Here is a 16,395-nt window from a genome sequence, read left to right as displayed (position 1 = left end):
TGTCTATCAGAATAATATTATAAAAAAATTTCTAGCTCGAATCAATGGCCTCTTGTATCAGAATAATATTATAAAAAATTTGCCTCCCTGGAACAAACCCCCCCTAGTTGGCCGATATCAGAATAGGCAAAAGAGGTTTGAGCCTCGAGGCTAGCAACTTCGAGAAAATTTTATAAGAAACATTGCAAAGGGATATAGGATGGAATCTGGAAAAGGAGGAAGGATTTGACTCTTTGGGGATCAAGGCTAAGAAGGAAGTATTTATTCCCCCACCCATTATGAATCTCTTAAAGGAGTATCCAACCATTCTACAAAGATCTTTCTTAATTACTTCCCTTAATTGTTTATAGAAGTTTGTCGAGAACTCGTCCGGGCTAGGGGCCTTATCAAAAGGGAAGGAAAAGAATACTACATTTACCTCCTCAACCGAAGGATAAGAGACCAAATATTTATTCATGCCTGTCATGATCATACCAGGGATACCTTCCAGGAAGTAGTCCTCATTCTCAACATCCCTTAGAGGGTCCTCCCTATAGAGGCTTCTAAAATTCTCCACTGCTGCTCTCTTTATTTCTTCAAAATTATTTATGGTTTTCCCTCCAAAATTTATCTGAGCTATGTTGTTTTTGGTTTCCCTGAACTTAGCTTGCTTGTGGAAGAACTTTGTGTTCCTATCCCCAACCTGCAGCCAATTGTTTCTCGATTTCAGTCTCCAGTACTCTTCTTCCCTTCTAAGGTTAGTGTGGAGGGCCTTGAAGGTCTCAGCTTCTTTTTGGAAGTCTGATAAGCTTACCTAAGAGGTTTCCATTTGTCCCTGTATTGAGGCTAGGTTTTCTTCCATTTCCTTTATGTTATATTGTCTTTCAGGTTTATTTTCCTTTAGCCATTTTTTGATATCTCCTTTCAACCTTTTGATTTTTTATTCCCAAATAGTGATTGGGTTGCCCTTGACCCACCCCGACCAGGAGAGGGAGACCACTCCCAAGAACCCTGGAGAGTCCAACCATAAAGGGGAGAACTGGAAGGGGATAGGCCCTAGGTTAAGGGAAGGGGAAATCATGGGTTTGATCGGGCAATGTTCTGAGCCACACCACGAAAAAATGAAGGACTTTAGGTAGATGTTCAAAAATAAAAGGTTGTTTGATGCTAGAAAATGGTCTAGCCTCGCTGCAATGTGGCCTGAGCTTGATCTTTTATTTTTCCAGGTGTAGAGAATTTTTTGGGCTTGACATCAAATAGATTTAGGCTTAGGATAAGACCCTCCATATTCTCCCAGAGGGCTCTCTAACACTTGAGCCTCCCCTTTTCTCATGTCTACCCATTGCGGTATTAAAATTTCCTCCCATAATGCACTTTCATCCAAACTCTAAGCCTTTTAACTCCATCATAGATTTCCAGCATTCTTATTTTTCTTGGAAATGTGCAAGCATATATACATTGATCACTGTGAAAATTTGTTGCATCTCTATAATGTTAAAATAAGTTGTTATCCAATGTGTGTTTTTTAAAGAGCTTACCAATTGAAGTTTCTCTAGGTTCCACTTTGTGCATAGTACTCCAGATGCTCCTCTTGAGCTTATTGCTTCCATATCACTGCAGCCCCAGATTTTATTGTGGAGTGAGTGAAGGTTAGACTCATCCAACTTTGTCTCCTGAAGGAGAGTGACTACTGGTCTTTCCTTTTGGATTAGGGATTTCACTTTTGATATTCTTTTCCCAAATCCTAGTCCCCTACAGTTCTAGGAGATTATATTCATTAATCACTTTTTTGTGGATGTCGCCCCCTTTCCAGGGCCCATATTACTTCCTTTTTTTCCTCCTTTGTTCCCCAATCCGATTAGCTGACGTGGGATTGTGTGTTGGAATCCCAACTCTTTGTCTTTTTCTATTTTTTCTCGCCTTATTTATTTGTTTGTATTCCTTCTTGATCTTCTGACCTTCCTTTCTATATCCTTGGACCTTGTGCCTTCTGACTTTTCATTTGTTGAGCTTTGAGGTATTGTTGCTCTCGGTCCTTCCTTTGATGATAAAAAACCTTCTTCATCCTCCTCTTCTTCCGAAGATTCTTTTGTACTGTTAGTAGTTTCTAGACTAGAGCTTATTTCCTTTTGTTTTTTCGAGGTTGAGGAGGGAGAGGCAATCATAATGGAAATTTCCATAGGGGAGGTTTGTTGGGGGTGGGGGGGGGGGAATGAACTACAAACCTCAAGAGCAGAAGTCGGGACTTCAAATCGATTTTCTGCCTCCAACCTAGAACCACCCACCACAAGTGGACTCGAGGGAGGAGAGGGCACTCTGACTTGGACCAACTTCCTTGGAGGTCGATTTGTGGCTTGGGGCAGTCCCATTGCTTTGCCTTTGGTTTCCCTTTCTTCTTTTTACTTGTTTTTATTGTTCGTTTGATTCTCATGGTTCCCTTTCCAAGTTATCCTGGATTTTTGGACAACTTTTAGTGAAGTGTCCATATTCATGACAAAGCTTACATTTAAATGGAAGTTGATCATAGTCAACTTCCTGCACATGCATCTAGTTATCCATACAAAGATTTATTGTCGTCGGGAGACCTTTCTCTAAGTCGACCTCCACACAGATCCTAGCACAAGAGAAAAGGCCATCTTTCAGTTTGAAGCAATAGATATACTTTCCCAGGGAATTCTCGATGAGCCTAAAAGTAGCATCATTCCAATAGTGAAGGGGGAGATACGACAGTTTCACCCAAACTGGAATCGAGGAAGGCACGTCACATTCTGGATTAAATCTTGGACTCCAACAATCCAAATACAGCCCCTGGGCCCCCATGAAGTATGGACCACTTCTGAACACTAAATCTTTGTCCAGCCTGTTCTCAAAATAAAAGTTATAGAATCCTTTGCCACAGAAAGAGGAAATCACCTCTCCTTTGATGAGAGGTTTCCATTTCTTCTCTATCTAGGATTTAACTGTTCGTGGAGATGGCCAAAGGCCCATGAATTGGTCAATAAGCGCCATGTCTACGAGTTGAAAAGCACGAGAGCGGGCTTGAGGGGCACTAATCTCAATCTTTGGGATCTCCTCATCCCGTTTCACAAACTTAGACGTGCTCTGCTTTTGAAACTTGGGATTCAATGCAACCAAGACATTGAACACAGAAATATATGCCATCAGAGACTCTGCTCGGGCTGGCACCGCCATTGTGGCCTAGACCAGAAAAAGGGCACGCCCAGACTAACAAGAATCGAGAGGAAACACAGGGGAACTTCAACAAGAGGTTGATAGGAGGCCGAAACACAAACAAAGGAAGGGCAGAAGGCCTTTAGCAGGAGGCCGAAAGATGAGTCGTAGGCAAAACTAGAGCACGACATCAGTGCAGTTCCAGACCTAAGTCTTAATGCCATTATCACTTCAAAACCATTCACAAGTGAGATGTTATTATTAGGTTTGTGAGGAGTTAGATCCAACTTAAATACTCATTAAGATTATTTAATTCCCAAAAATGACTCCTTTCTCAATTCCTTCCACAATATTGTATCCTCACATTTGATTTAAGACTATATCTTAATAAATATCTCCAAAAAGATGGAACAATTTTTTCCATAAATTACTAACAAAATCAATTAACCATACTAGAGATTTGATCGCTAGTTATGTGGAAATTCCTAGAAGACCATTAGAGAAAAGGAGACCAAGTGAAAATTCATGGAAATCCATTTTGTCACAAAATTCTTTGGTCTCATAAGAAACGGACTCTCACTCGGTGAGGAGAAAAAAGGAGAAGGTTTAGACTATTTCTCACCAATGCTTGCTTCTTATGTGAAACAAGGGTTTCCTATGTTGAAATTATCTTAGTGACTTACGTGTATTACCACCCATAAAGCTAGGGTTTCCATGTCGAAAGTATCTTAACGACGTATATGTGTTTCCACCCCTAATATAAACAACAATTCAATTTTCCTTCGGCAGTTAGCCACGTATACACTTGCAAACGTGGAATGCCAACATAGTTTTAATGATGCATGAGGGACATATGGACATGCTTTTGGTGGAAACTATCTTTGGCCACGATGTTAATAATACGTGTTCGGGATTGTTTGTAATACAATTTTTTTTAATAATGCACATCTCTACTTCTTTCGTTTTAATAATTAATAATAGTAATGAAGGGAAATGTTAAAATATAAATTTATAAAAAATTAAATTAATTAATTTGGATAAAATTGTATAATATAATTTTAAATTATTATGTAATTTATTTATTTATTATAAAAAAAATTAAATTATAATTGTGTTAAGATGTATTTTTTAGTGTAATACGAGGGGAGATGTTGTAATGTTTAACATTTTGATTTAGTCCAAATAAAATAAAATAAAATAAAAGCATAAAATTTTCTAACCTGTTGTTTTTTCTCACGGTATTTTTAACCCACGATATTATTCTTTAATGTGGCCTTTCAGTGTTTGGTAGATCCAGAGTTAAGATGGATTTAGGCTGGTATTAGTTATATTTTAGTCTTGACAATATATATATATATATATATATATATATATATATATATTGGATGAAACAGGTAGGTTGTTTTTATATTAAAATAAAAAACTAGAATTGGGTCCATAACCCATACAAAATGTAATTAGTTCTAGGCCTTGACAAACCAGACATGTCCAAAAATCAAACTTCTTACATTTGTATAAACTTTTAACTTCAGATCTAATAACACTTATGTTATAAACCCTATAAAATACCCCTAACAAAAGCACATATCTACAGTACATTGACAAAATGAAAGAGGTAGAGCCACATAATCAAGGAGTTGAAGCTCCACCTTCCATTACCACTTTCCATGCCTCGACTTCATCCTCTTTTGCTTGCCTTCCTAGCTTTAATGTGTGTCGTGCTTGCTTCCTCGAGTGTCCTACATGGAGTTCCAAATCAGCCTGACATGTCGCACCCACCTTCCATTTCTCATTTTCCAACTTTTAAACCGAGTTTCAATCTTGGCCATATTGCTTTCCAGTGTGAGCTTCAATTACAAGAGCTCATATTTCTTTTCCAGTATCACCATGTGAACCTATGCTTCCAGTTCCTTTAACATGTTCCTCTGGTCTTGACACTTCATTGCATCCAAAATTCGCTCCATATAAATCACCAACCTCTCCATTAAATCATTCATGGGAGCTCGAGCCTACTCAACCGATTGAGGTTGCGGGAAATTCTCCACTATTGCAAAATATGAAGGATCCAAGCTATGAATAGATCTCCATACTACAAGTTGAATTCTCTCCACAATGCCCAGTGTCTACATGCCATCTTCCATTCCATTTTCTTCCAACTTATAAATGTAGAGAAACAACATTTTCCCCTACTTTCGAGGCCATGGGCCTTGAGTACTAATTCCCATGTCCTCCAAATCCATGGCGTTGTCCTAGTTGCTCCTCTTTAACTCACCACACGAACAAATCCAGATACGAATAAGGATGTCGAAGGAATTATCTCTACATCCTAAGAGAAACCTTTGTTGGAATTTAATTATCCATCCTTCCAACTCCCACATGGCTCGCTCTACCAGATCCTTGTGTCGCAACCTAAAACCCAAGGACCTGTCATTCCTAATATATTTCTGATCGCTAGCTTGCCAGGAGTCCATCACCAAAATTAGTTATTGTTGATGCTTTGATCCAAACTACTACCATCCTTGGCGACAAAGGTGATGACCACAAAACACTCTAATGCTTATATTCATGGAAAAAGAAAATGAATAATAGATTCATTCCTTATTTCCAAAATTCCTTGTTCTAACAAAGCTCCTTGATTTGCCTCTGCATTAGCTAAATAGTTCATATGTCGATATACATGAAAGAAGTCAATCACCTCAAACTTTTGAATTTGAAGAGTGATACATTGGAGGATTGACAAGAGGTTCATGGAGATGGACTCCCTAGCCTTTCTTACATGTTTGACCACCAACATTGAGTCTCTAATGACTATGATCTTCTGGATTTTCCATGGTATGGCTAGCTCGAGACCTTGCCAAAGAGCCAATTATTTTTCTTGGTTGTTCATCGCAATGTCAACACCCCACGTAAATTGAATCTCCATTTATTCATTGAGGCGAAGGATCACCCCTCCTACTCCTGCCGACACTGGGTTCCCTTTCAAGGCACTGCCAAAGAATTGGAGATAACTTTCCTTATCCATTTTCCATTTCACAAGTTTCGATGGATCCATTATGAGATGGAATTTCTCTTGATACACAGGATGAACATTGAAGCTACGAGCATGATTTGGATGCTTGAACACTTGAATCCATTCTTTTTCTTCTAGAGTAAGGTCATCCAGATTTTCATCTTTGAATCCTATTGCCAAGATCAATTCAAATAACAAACTCAAATATTTATTCACAATGGAAACCAAAATTGGATAATTATCTTTAAAGATGGCATTGTTTCAAGTTAACCACACCATCCAGCGAATGTATTTGATGAGTGTCATCCAACATCGGGAAGTTAAGGAAGATGCTTTCCTTGGCCATCACATCCAAGCTTTCCAAGCATCAAACACATCACCTCAACTATCTGGAACACCCTCTATATGACTCACCTTTCCAAGTGCATCTTGTCACACCTTCAAAGTAAACATACATTAATAAAAAAAATGTAGGATATCCTCCTCAGTTGTTTTACACAAAACACACCATGAAGGTCCTTGAATATATCTCTTTTTTTATATTTTCAATAGTTGAAATTTTTCCATGCATCAATGTCCAATAGAAGGTGTTCACCTTCGGGAGTCCATCCTTATTCTAGATCTTATGCCACAAAGAGGAAGGAGCGGGATGTGGCCATGTTTTAACTAACTGTTCATACCTTTCCTTGACTAAATAATTTAGATGTGGGCTGGCCAACCAAACTCTTTGATCCCCCTTTGTGCGATCAGTCAGAGCTAGTCCTGTAAAGTTATGGAGCAAAGTCTCCCATTGACACTCAAGGTTTTGCGGTAAGTCATCGCAACTCCACCTTTTGTAGATTCCTTGATCATCCCAATGGGAAATATCCTAGAGTTTAATGTGATTTTTCTCTCTCATCCAATTAACTAGCTCTTGAAAGTCTGGGTGCTCACCTAGTGGCCCCAATTGGGTGAGATAATCTTTCCATATGTTTATATGACTCCCATTTCCAGCTTACCAACTTAAATTGTCAATGATGATGTATGTAATTGCTTTACATAGTTTCCAATTTTTAAAACCAACTCTTGTCCAAATGGCATTCTCAATCTAAAAAAAGCTATTCTGATAAAAGTATTTATAAATAAACATGTTTCCACCATTCTTTTTTATCTCGAAACAATCACCACACTATTTTAACACAAAGAAATAAATTCATAAAATAAGGATCTTTAATAGCTACACTTCTAAGATAGTTAGGAAGTCAAACTATTTTAGTAAATTTAATTGAAAAGATTAAAAAAAATATCCTCTAAATAAATCTCAACTTTTTCTTAAAAATAAATTTATCTATCAACCTAACAAAATTTATTTCTCATATTCTTCTTTTAATATTATTATCATTTTTAACTTTCAAATTATTTCTCAATACATTACTCTTTAAAAAAAAATTAATATTTGTTTTATTACATTTTAAAAGCTTTTATGCTTTAACGTTAATCTTTATTACACAACATTATTATGGTAAAATTAATTTTAAAGAACGGAGAGGGGAAGCATGTGGAATTAATAAGAAACCATGGCTCGAGGTTGTCGACTGTACCTTATCAATTTGTAAAATGAAGGAATCTATTTGTATAATAAGTAATGGTTTTTAAAGCGGATTCTAATTGGAAAGATTGGAAAATTCTTTTTTTATGCAAAAATTTAATTGAATATTTGTGGTTTTCTATCTGATATATATTTTGGAAATGATATATCAATAAATAAATACTATGAATTTTGGATTGATGGTGAATAAGTGCATTGTTAAAGCACTTTTTGTGATAAGTTATTGGTTCAAATCCCCTGTAGGTGCTTAACTACCAAAAAGATTTAATATTAATATAAATTGGAGATATATTTATTAACTCTTAAAAATTTTAGTATTAATATGAATTGGAGATATATTTATTAACTCTTAAAAAAAACACTTTGAAATATATGCATAAAATCTTTTAAAAATGGAAGTTGCAGATCCTTATAAAATATTTCATATCTATAACAACAATATTCTAATACTATAAAATATTTAATATCTATAACAACAATATTCTAATACTATTGCCTTCTCGAAAATTTATGACAACAATATTCTAATAGGTTATCTTCTAATACTATTGCCTTCTCGAAAATTTATGACAATAATATTCTAATACTATAATCTATTAGGTCATTTTTTTTAGCTCTTAACTCCTAATCTAAATAGTGTAATTTAATATAATAAGTAATATTTAATAATAATAATAAAGATAATTTTACAATTCTGAAATCAAAATTGAAATTATATACGTCGGATTTACGTTATCATGCAAAAGTAATGATTTTTTTTTTTTTTTACAGGAACGGTTATGGGATTTCATTAAGTGTTTGGCGAAAAGCCATAATGTCGGTTACAAAGGATGAAACTAATTTCTTGGCCTCTCTCCAACCATCGAGTCATGGCGCACAGGCTTATAAAATGCCTGTTTTTACAATTTTTCACTTGCTTTCTTGCTGCTGATTTCCCAAGCTTATGAATGCATACAAACTGGTTTACCAGAAAACAGAAAAACATAGAAAATTAGGGGATTGGATCCCAGGAGATTTCGTTGTCTCTGAGTAAAGTTCCAGCACCTAGCTGAGCTGCCTTGTTTGCCTCTATGTCTGCTTCTTTGTTGTTGCTTCTCAGGATATGAAAGAATTTTAGATTTAGGAGCTTTATCATATCTTTAATTCTAGTAATTGCCCTTGCAAGTCGTAGATCTGTTGGTTTTGTGTTGTTCGCCATTGCATTGATGATGACCTGGGAATCTCCAAAAACAACAGCTTCTTTGTGTCCCAGCCCACTTAGTATTTTAATCCCTTGGAACAACGCCATGACTTCAGCTTGAATGCTTGTGGAGTGGCCCAGTCCCCATGCAAATCTATGTGTAGTAGTCCCTGCTGGATTTATAATGAGACCTCCCGCCCCAGCCCTTCCTGGATTCCCCTTGGCTGCCCCGTCAAAGAAGAGGGTGGGGATTGATTGCTTGGACAGCCAAGATTTAAATTCCTCTTCAGTTTTCCTTATTTGCCAATCTTTGAGATTTATATATGTAGCTGGCGAATTTTGAAAAGTGAGGTTGAGGGCTGCTCCAAACTCTATGTCCTGCTGATTTAAGTTTGAGTCATCACACTTGTCTCTTAGCCATTCATTTAGTTGACCTTTCACTGTATTAGCTACAAGTTTATAATGTTGTTCCTTGCCTCTAAAAATTCTTCTATTCCTCTCCAGCCAGATCTGCCAACTGATAAATTTTGGCAGTGCGTTCCATGCTGCTTTGACAATTTTATTTTTTGGGATTGGGCCTGGGTACCTGGCCAGCCACCCAGCAAACAAGTCCTGGACAGATTGGGGGAGGATAGGCATTTTCGCTGCTCCCAGAAGCTCGAACCAGATCAGACCTGTATAGTTGCATGCTAGTGAAAGGTGAAATGCAGTTTCCGAGCTTTCCTTACACAATGTGCATCTTGATGGACCTCGGAATCCCCTCTTCTGGAGTCTGTCATCTGTTAGGATTTTTTGATGACATAGCAGCCAGCAAAAATAATCGATTTTTGGAATGGTTGGGGAGTTCCAAATACCTATCCAGGGCGCCGGATTTGGAGGCACGTGAGGCCTCTCCATGAATTTGGAGTACCCTTGAGACACTGTGTAGCCAATGTGTTTTGGTCCCCAGCCTCTCGAGTCTTTCTGTTTTGCATGCAAAGGAGCCACCCCATGCAACATTTCCAGCAACGCATCAAAATTTGACTGCAGCGCAGGAGGGACGCTGATCTTCTTCCAGCCAGACCAGCGATCTCCGCTCCAGGTTGAGATGTCCCAGAGCGTGGTAATGTTAGCTGCATCCATCCAATCTTTCAGATCGTTCCCAAGATTTGAGTTCGCCAGCGGAGGTCTGCCCATGATGCTATCGTGCCATAGCTTGATTTGTTTGTCGTTCCCTGGCACCCAGTGTGCGTTTTCTCTAATGCGTGGCCCCACTTTCATGATTAAGGCGCTGAGAGGGGTCCTGTTGAGCTCTTTTGGATGCTCCAGGCACCTCAGTCTCTTCCCTCTGAAGTACTTCCTCCACAACGCCCGTTGCACCCAGCCTGGCTTTGGAGCAATGATCCTCCATATCAGCTTGGCTCCCATTGCTAAATTTTGCATGTTTAAGTCCCTGAAATTTAGTCCTCCCTCCTGCAATGGCCTGGAGACAATTTCCCAATTAACCAGGGGAATTCTCTTTTCATTCTGTTTGCCTCCTTTCCAGAGAAAATTTCTAATTTGCTCCTCCATCCTCTTAATGATTCCTACTGGCGCCAAGAGAACAGAGAATTGGAAAAGTGGTAGACTGCTTAGTACTGATTTAATAAGGACTGACTTTCCGGCAATGTTGAGCCAGGAGGATCCCCAGGCCAGCATTTTTGCCTTGAATTTTTCAATCTGGGGGAGCCAATCTTTGCTCATAGCCCTCTTATGGAATATGGGCAGCCCAAGGTACTTAAAAGAGGACCAGGTTGTTGAGGCTGCAAAGCCTAGACACCTGGCTATGGAATTTGCCGCAGCAGCTGATATGTTCCAGCAGAAAACGTGGCACTTACCCCTGTTTAGTTCACTGCCTGATGCTTGGCAGTAGTCCTCCAATATTTCTTTGAATTTATTTGCAGACATTTGAGTTGCAGCCCCTAATAACATGGTATCATCTGCGAAGAGGGCATGGTTAATGCTCTTGATCCCTCTTGCAATGCATAGTCCCTTTAAGTCTTGATCTTGTTGTTTCTTGTTTAGATAGAAACTGAGGACAGAGGCCTGCAGCACAAAGAGAAGGGGCGAGAGGGGGCACCCCTGCCTCAGCCCTCTAGAAGCTTTGAAGAAATTTGTTGCTCTGCCATTTACTAAGGGTGCAATCCAGGGTTCCGAGATACATGCTTTGATCCACTTGATGAAAGTTTGACCGAAGCCTAGCTTGTGCAGTACAGCAAACAAAAATCTATGTTTTACACGATCAAAAGCATTTGCTAAGTCAAGTTTAATGACCATACCTTTTTCTTTTCGACGGAGACTGGAATGGATCGCCTCTTGGACCAAGATAAAATTATCTACTAGCTGCCTGCCATGTATAAATCCTCCTTGATTTTCCGGGATGATTTTGGGGAGGATTTTCTTCAACCTGTTAGCTATAACCTTGGTAATCACTTTATATCCAATGTTGCATAGGGATATAGGTCGAAATCTATTAAATGTGTTTGCTCCTTTCTCTTTAGGTATGAGGGCAAGGAACGCTGAATTTGTGCAGCCCCCAATTTTTTGGCACTCTTGGGACTTCTGGATCATTTTGAAGAGGTCCTTCTCAACTATCTGCCAACACATCTGAAGAAACCTAGGCGTGAAACCATCTGGGCCCGGGGCTTTATCTGGCTCCATTGCAAAGAGTGCTTCCTTGACTTCATCTTTGGTGATTTTACCTTCCAGAACCTGGTTTATTTTTGCTGAGATGAGTTTAGGAACAACATCTAGCAGATTGTCATTTTGGCCAGATTCAACACCCTCACTGTACATATTCTCAAAATGAGCTGAAGCTGCTTTTTTAATGCTGTCAAAATCTTTTAAAGTGCAATTTTCTTTTTTGATTTCTGATATAGAATTTCGGCATTTCCTGGCTTGAGCCTGCTTGTGGAAGAAAGAAGAGTTTCGGTCCCCAGCTTTGAGCCATAGACTTCTTGATTTTAGTCTCCAGAACTCTTCTTCTGCCAAACACGCCTTATGGAACTTTTGTTGTAGCTGTGATTCTTTATCCAGCTCTTCTTTGGTAATTTCGGCAGTTTCTAGGTGGAGGTGTTGTTTTTCTAGCTCACTTTGAATTAATTTTCTATCCACAGCGGGGTTTGGCAATGTCTTAACCCATCCTTTTAGCATTCTTTTAACTCTGCGCAGTTTTTCCTCCCAAATAAAGAAGGGAGAGCCTCTGACTGGCTCTTTCCAACATTCTTTGACTCTTTGCATGAAATCTGCCTCTTTGGTCCATAGTGAGCTGAATCTGAAAGGGATGGGCCCCAGATCCTTGGGAGCCACCAACTCTAGGCTGATGGGTTTGTGGTCCGAAACACTGCTATGGAGAATTCGCATTTTTGCCTCTAACCCAAGAAGCAGGAAAGAGCTTTGAACAAAGAACCTATCAAGCCTTGCTGCAATGTGACCTGGTCCAACTCTTTTATTTGACCATGTGAACGTGCCTGTAACCGGCTTTATATCCAGCAGATCCCAATCTTGCATGAGATCTTCCGCCCATTCTCTAGCCGGATCTCTGACTATACTCCCACCTCTTTTTTCTGATGAAAGGAGGGTGAGATTTAGATCTCCGGCTATGATTATGTTTTCCATATTTTCCAGATCTGCCAGGCTTTTGATAGAGTCCCAGCAGTTTCTTTTCTCACCTGCATTGTTAGGAGCATAAACATTGAAAAGGCAAATAATCTCCTTTGATTCTAGGTGCTGCATTTTTTAAAAAATCCAATGGGTATTCAAAAACTCAGAGATTAGCGAGAACTTATTTGTGTTCCAGAGCGATCCAAGTCCTCCCGATGCTCCACGGGCAGAGACTGCATGCACTCCACTTTTATTCCAGAACTTTTTGCTTGCTTGGAGGAAAGTTGTATCCTCCAATTTGGTCTCCTGGATGAGGAGGATGTCCGGGACTTCTAATCTTATTAAACTCTTCATTGCTTCTTCTTTAGCTGTGGTGCCCATTCCCCTACAATTCCAGGAGACTATCTTCATCATTTATTTTTGCCTTGTTGAGCTCCCTTGGAGCTCTGGGATTGGATCCTCGTCATCTTCGGGGTTTTTGCTAGAAGTTTCTCTAGAGTTGGCTGGCTGCCCTGAAGCTTGTCCTTATAGGTTTCTTGCTCTCTTTTTTCCTTTGCAGACTTACGTCCTCTTGTAGATCTTCTGGGGGATGACTGGGTTTCTCCTATTTCCCCTTCCTCCTCCGACTCCTCAGACTCTTGGGTTTCTTCCTCTTCTTCTGGCATCCTCCCTTTGGATTTCTCTGGAATGGGGGAGATTTCAGAGGGGGAAGCTTCCTTGGCGATTTCTGTCTCCTGGGTGTTCATGATTTCAGATCCAAGAATCTCGAATTTATTCCCTTGGCTTTCCATGGAATGTTTTTGAGCAGGGCCCGCTTGAGGGGCCTTGGGGTTTCCATTTGCATTCTTCCTGTGAAAGGGTTTGGAGCGCTTTGCCTGGTTCCATCCTTCTTCCTTTCCTTTTTCTTCCACCCCTTTGGACGGGCAGTCTCTGGCAAAATGCCCGTAGACATGGCACTTCCGGCATTTGAATGGCAGCTGCTCGTAATCCAGTTTCTGTATATGAACCCAGGGACCTACAACTATCTTGATGGCTTCCGGTAATCCGACCTCCAGATCTACCTCCACACAGATTCTGGCACAGTCGTACTGGTCCTTACTGTTGGCCTTGTCTATAAATTTTCCAAGGGTATTTCCGATGTGCTTCAGAGAGTCCCAGTTCCAGCAATGAACTGGGAGATTGGGGAGTCTCACCCACACCGGGACCGTTGTCGGCACATCCACCGCCGGATCAAAGTCTGGCGTCCATTTGTTTAAATACAGTCCTTGGGGGCCCATGAAGTAGGGGTCATTCCTGAATATGAGATCTTTGTCTTCTTTTGCAGAGAATTCAAACAAAAAATATCCTCTCCCGAGGAAGTAAGAGGTTACCTTGTTTTGTATCAGAGGTGCCCAGTTCCTGGCTACCCAGTTCTCGGTCGTCTTCGGGGAAGGCCAAAGTCCTGTAAACTGCCCAACCAGGGCCCGATCTGCCAGAGAAAGAGCTACTTGGATCGGTCCTTCTGGCGGTAGGGCGATCTCTGGGATATCTTCCAGCCTCTTCACAAACTTCGCTGCTTCCATGCATTTCTTCTTAGGTAGGGAGGCCAACAGGGATTTGAAGGCCTCTGCTGCGGATGATGGGGAAGGAGGTGGCTCCTCCATGGAGAGCCAAAACTCCAGCCAGGGCGGCCGCAGCCTGAAACAAAACCCCTCGGCGGATCCCCGCAGGCACAGAACGAAACCCTCCGCTGGCACCCTCGCAGGCACCAGACAGATCCTTCCGCAGACTCCCCCGCAGGCTAAGAGGGCGCGAAGTGCGGGCGCGCCCGCAGGCTCGACTCGCGAAAAAAGCAGATCTCAGGCTCTGTATGCTTGGTTCAGAGGTTGCAGAGTGCTAGCTAATTATGACATGATTGTTAGTCTTTGATGGAAATACAACATTCGCAAAAGTAATGATTATTATCTCTATGGTTTCCATAAATTATCTCTATGGTTTATTATGGAAACGTGTTTTTAATGAGATTTACCTTAAATATATTTTTGAGATCCGAAACTCAATGATAAATTTCATTCTAGACATGGAACAATAATAATAGATTCAAAGTTTTAACAATAATTTTTACAATAATATTAGATTTAAAATTTAATTTTCAAAGATAGTTAAAGTTTAAATTATATTTCGATATTATATTATATGTAATAATCTTGAAATTAAAATATGCAAATAATTAGATCAATTATGCGATTTACATTAATACATTTATATTCAACTAATTAGCATAGAATTTTAAGAAATAGGAGCAAAGACAATTTACCTGTAACGATGATATTCCTTACTTGTAATTTTGGAGTTGAACATTATTTGAATCCCGCTAACCACAACAAAGTTTTGGGGATGACTCTCCACCCAACTGTAGGCTCAACTGCACATAATCTTTCTACAGTTGGTCCCCCCTAAGCCCTTAATCAACGTACTATTGCCAAAGAATCTTTTGTCTCACAACATTTTTCTCCCTAGAGAACGGAGAAAGGAAATCATCTATTAAATAGACCAGACCATGGAAATGGGTATGCATGCACACATTCTATAAGTCACCGTGCAACCTTTTTTTTTTTTTTAGTTTTACTTCATTTAATTATTTCTTTTTTTTAACTTTTTGATAACTTTACTTATTTTTATTATTTTTATAGTTCTCTTAGCTTAACCCTTTCTTATTTTAAATTATTTTGGTTAACTTTATTTATTTTTAATATTTTTATAGTTTACTTTTATATATATATTTATTTAGAAAACTAGTATTGTTATTTATTTATTATATTATATTATCTTCATTAATTATTATTTATTTATTATTATTATCTTTTATTTATTGTTTATCATTTATTTGCTTATATTTTAATATTCTATTATATTATTTATTATTTATTATTTATTATTTATATTATTATTAGGGGACATTACATCTTTTTTTATACTTTGTGATTCAACAAGATATGTAGCTCTCTCTTAGGATTTTATGTTGTGGGTAAAAGAAAGTGGTGGCTTGAACCCAAAAGTGGGAGCTCAAATGTCACAAGACGATAATGAAGGCAATGAGAATAGTCATGGTCAGGAGTGACTAGACAACTCCTCTATTCATAGCAAAATATTAAGATAGATCTAGATTTAGAAAATAATAAAATATTATAGATTAAATTAAAATCTAGCTATTATGAATATTTTATTATATTTTTTTAGAAATGGAAAGATATTCAAAATGGTGAAATATCTTTATTTAAAAAATAGTTAAAGTAATTAACAAATAAAAAATAATTTATTAATTACTTTATGGAGATCGAGTTAAAGATAAATTAGAAATAATTATTAAAGGTGTAGTATAACTTATAGACGAAATAACCTTTTTTCACTAGAATTCACCAAAATCTAACAATACAATTTCAAGATTTTTTGTTGTTTAAAATACATTTTTGAATGCATAAATAGATTCAGCACCCTAAAAAACCCCTAGGGCACTCGAATTATGCAGATTAAACAATTTAAACTCAAGTTTTTAAAAATCTATGTCGAATTTTGATTAAAATTAACCAGAAAAATGATCGTGGAAAATGTCATTTCGTTTATAAGTTAGACCACACCATTATTAAATAATGATATAATAATTATCTCACGAGAAAAATAGGGGATAAATATCGAATAATAAATAAATAATGATTTATTTAATTATACATGAGTGCTTAAATAAAAAATGGTTGGAAATAGTCCACGGGGTCTTGGATAGACAGTGATCGAGTGTTGTGTTAAGGCACTCCTTGATGTGAAGTCGTTGGTTCAATTCCCCGCCCCAATAGGGGTGGTATATTAGAC

At 38.4% G+C, this 16,395-nt stretch overlaps 1 protein-coding gene across 1 annotated transcript; it reads right to left on the bottom strand.

The window, feature by feature from the left end:
* Positions 1-8,739: 8,739 nt before the first annotated feature.
* On the bottom strand, positions 8,740-14,115 carry LOC149189537 (uncharacterized). Its single transcript, XM_089410270.1, has 4 exons — positions 13,920-14,115; positions 13,115-13,786; positions 11,226-12,617; positions 8,740-11,144 (listed from the first exon to the last, which is right to left on the bottom strand). The coding sequence occupies exons 1-4, from the start codon at positions 14,113-14,115 to the stop codon at positions 8,740-8,742; spliced, it is 4,665 nt and encodes a 1,554-aa protein (XP_089266396.1).
* Between the last annotated feature and the right edge of the window lie 2,280 nt (positions 14,116-16,395).

Source organism: Pinus tabuliformis, chromosome 3_1 (assembly GCF_031772625.1).
Source record: "Pinus tabuliformis cultivar Carrire ecotype Pingquan chromosome 3_1, CPIR1, whole genome shotgun sequence".
Lineage (NCBI taxonomy): Eukaryota > Viridiplantae > Streptophyta > Pinopsida > Pinales > Pinaceae > Pinus > Pinus tabuliformis.
Note: the sequence above shows the minus strand (reverse complement) of the source record. Positions and strands in the feature narration are given on the sequence as shown.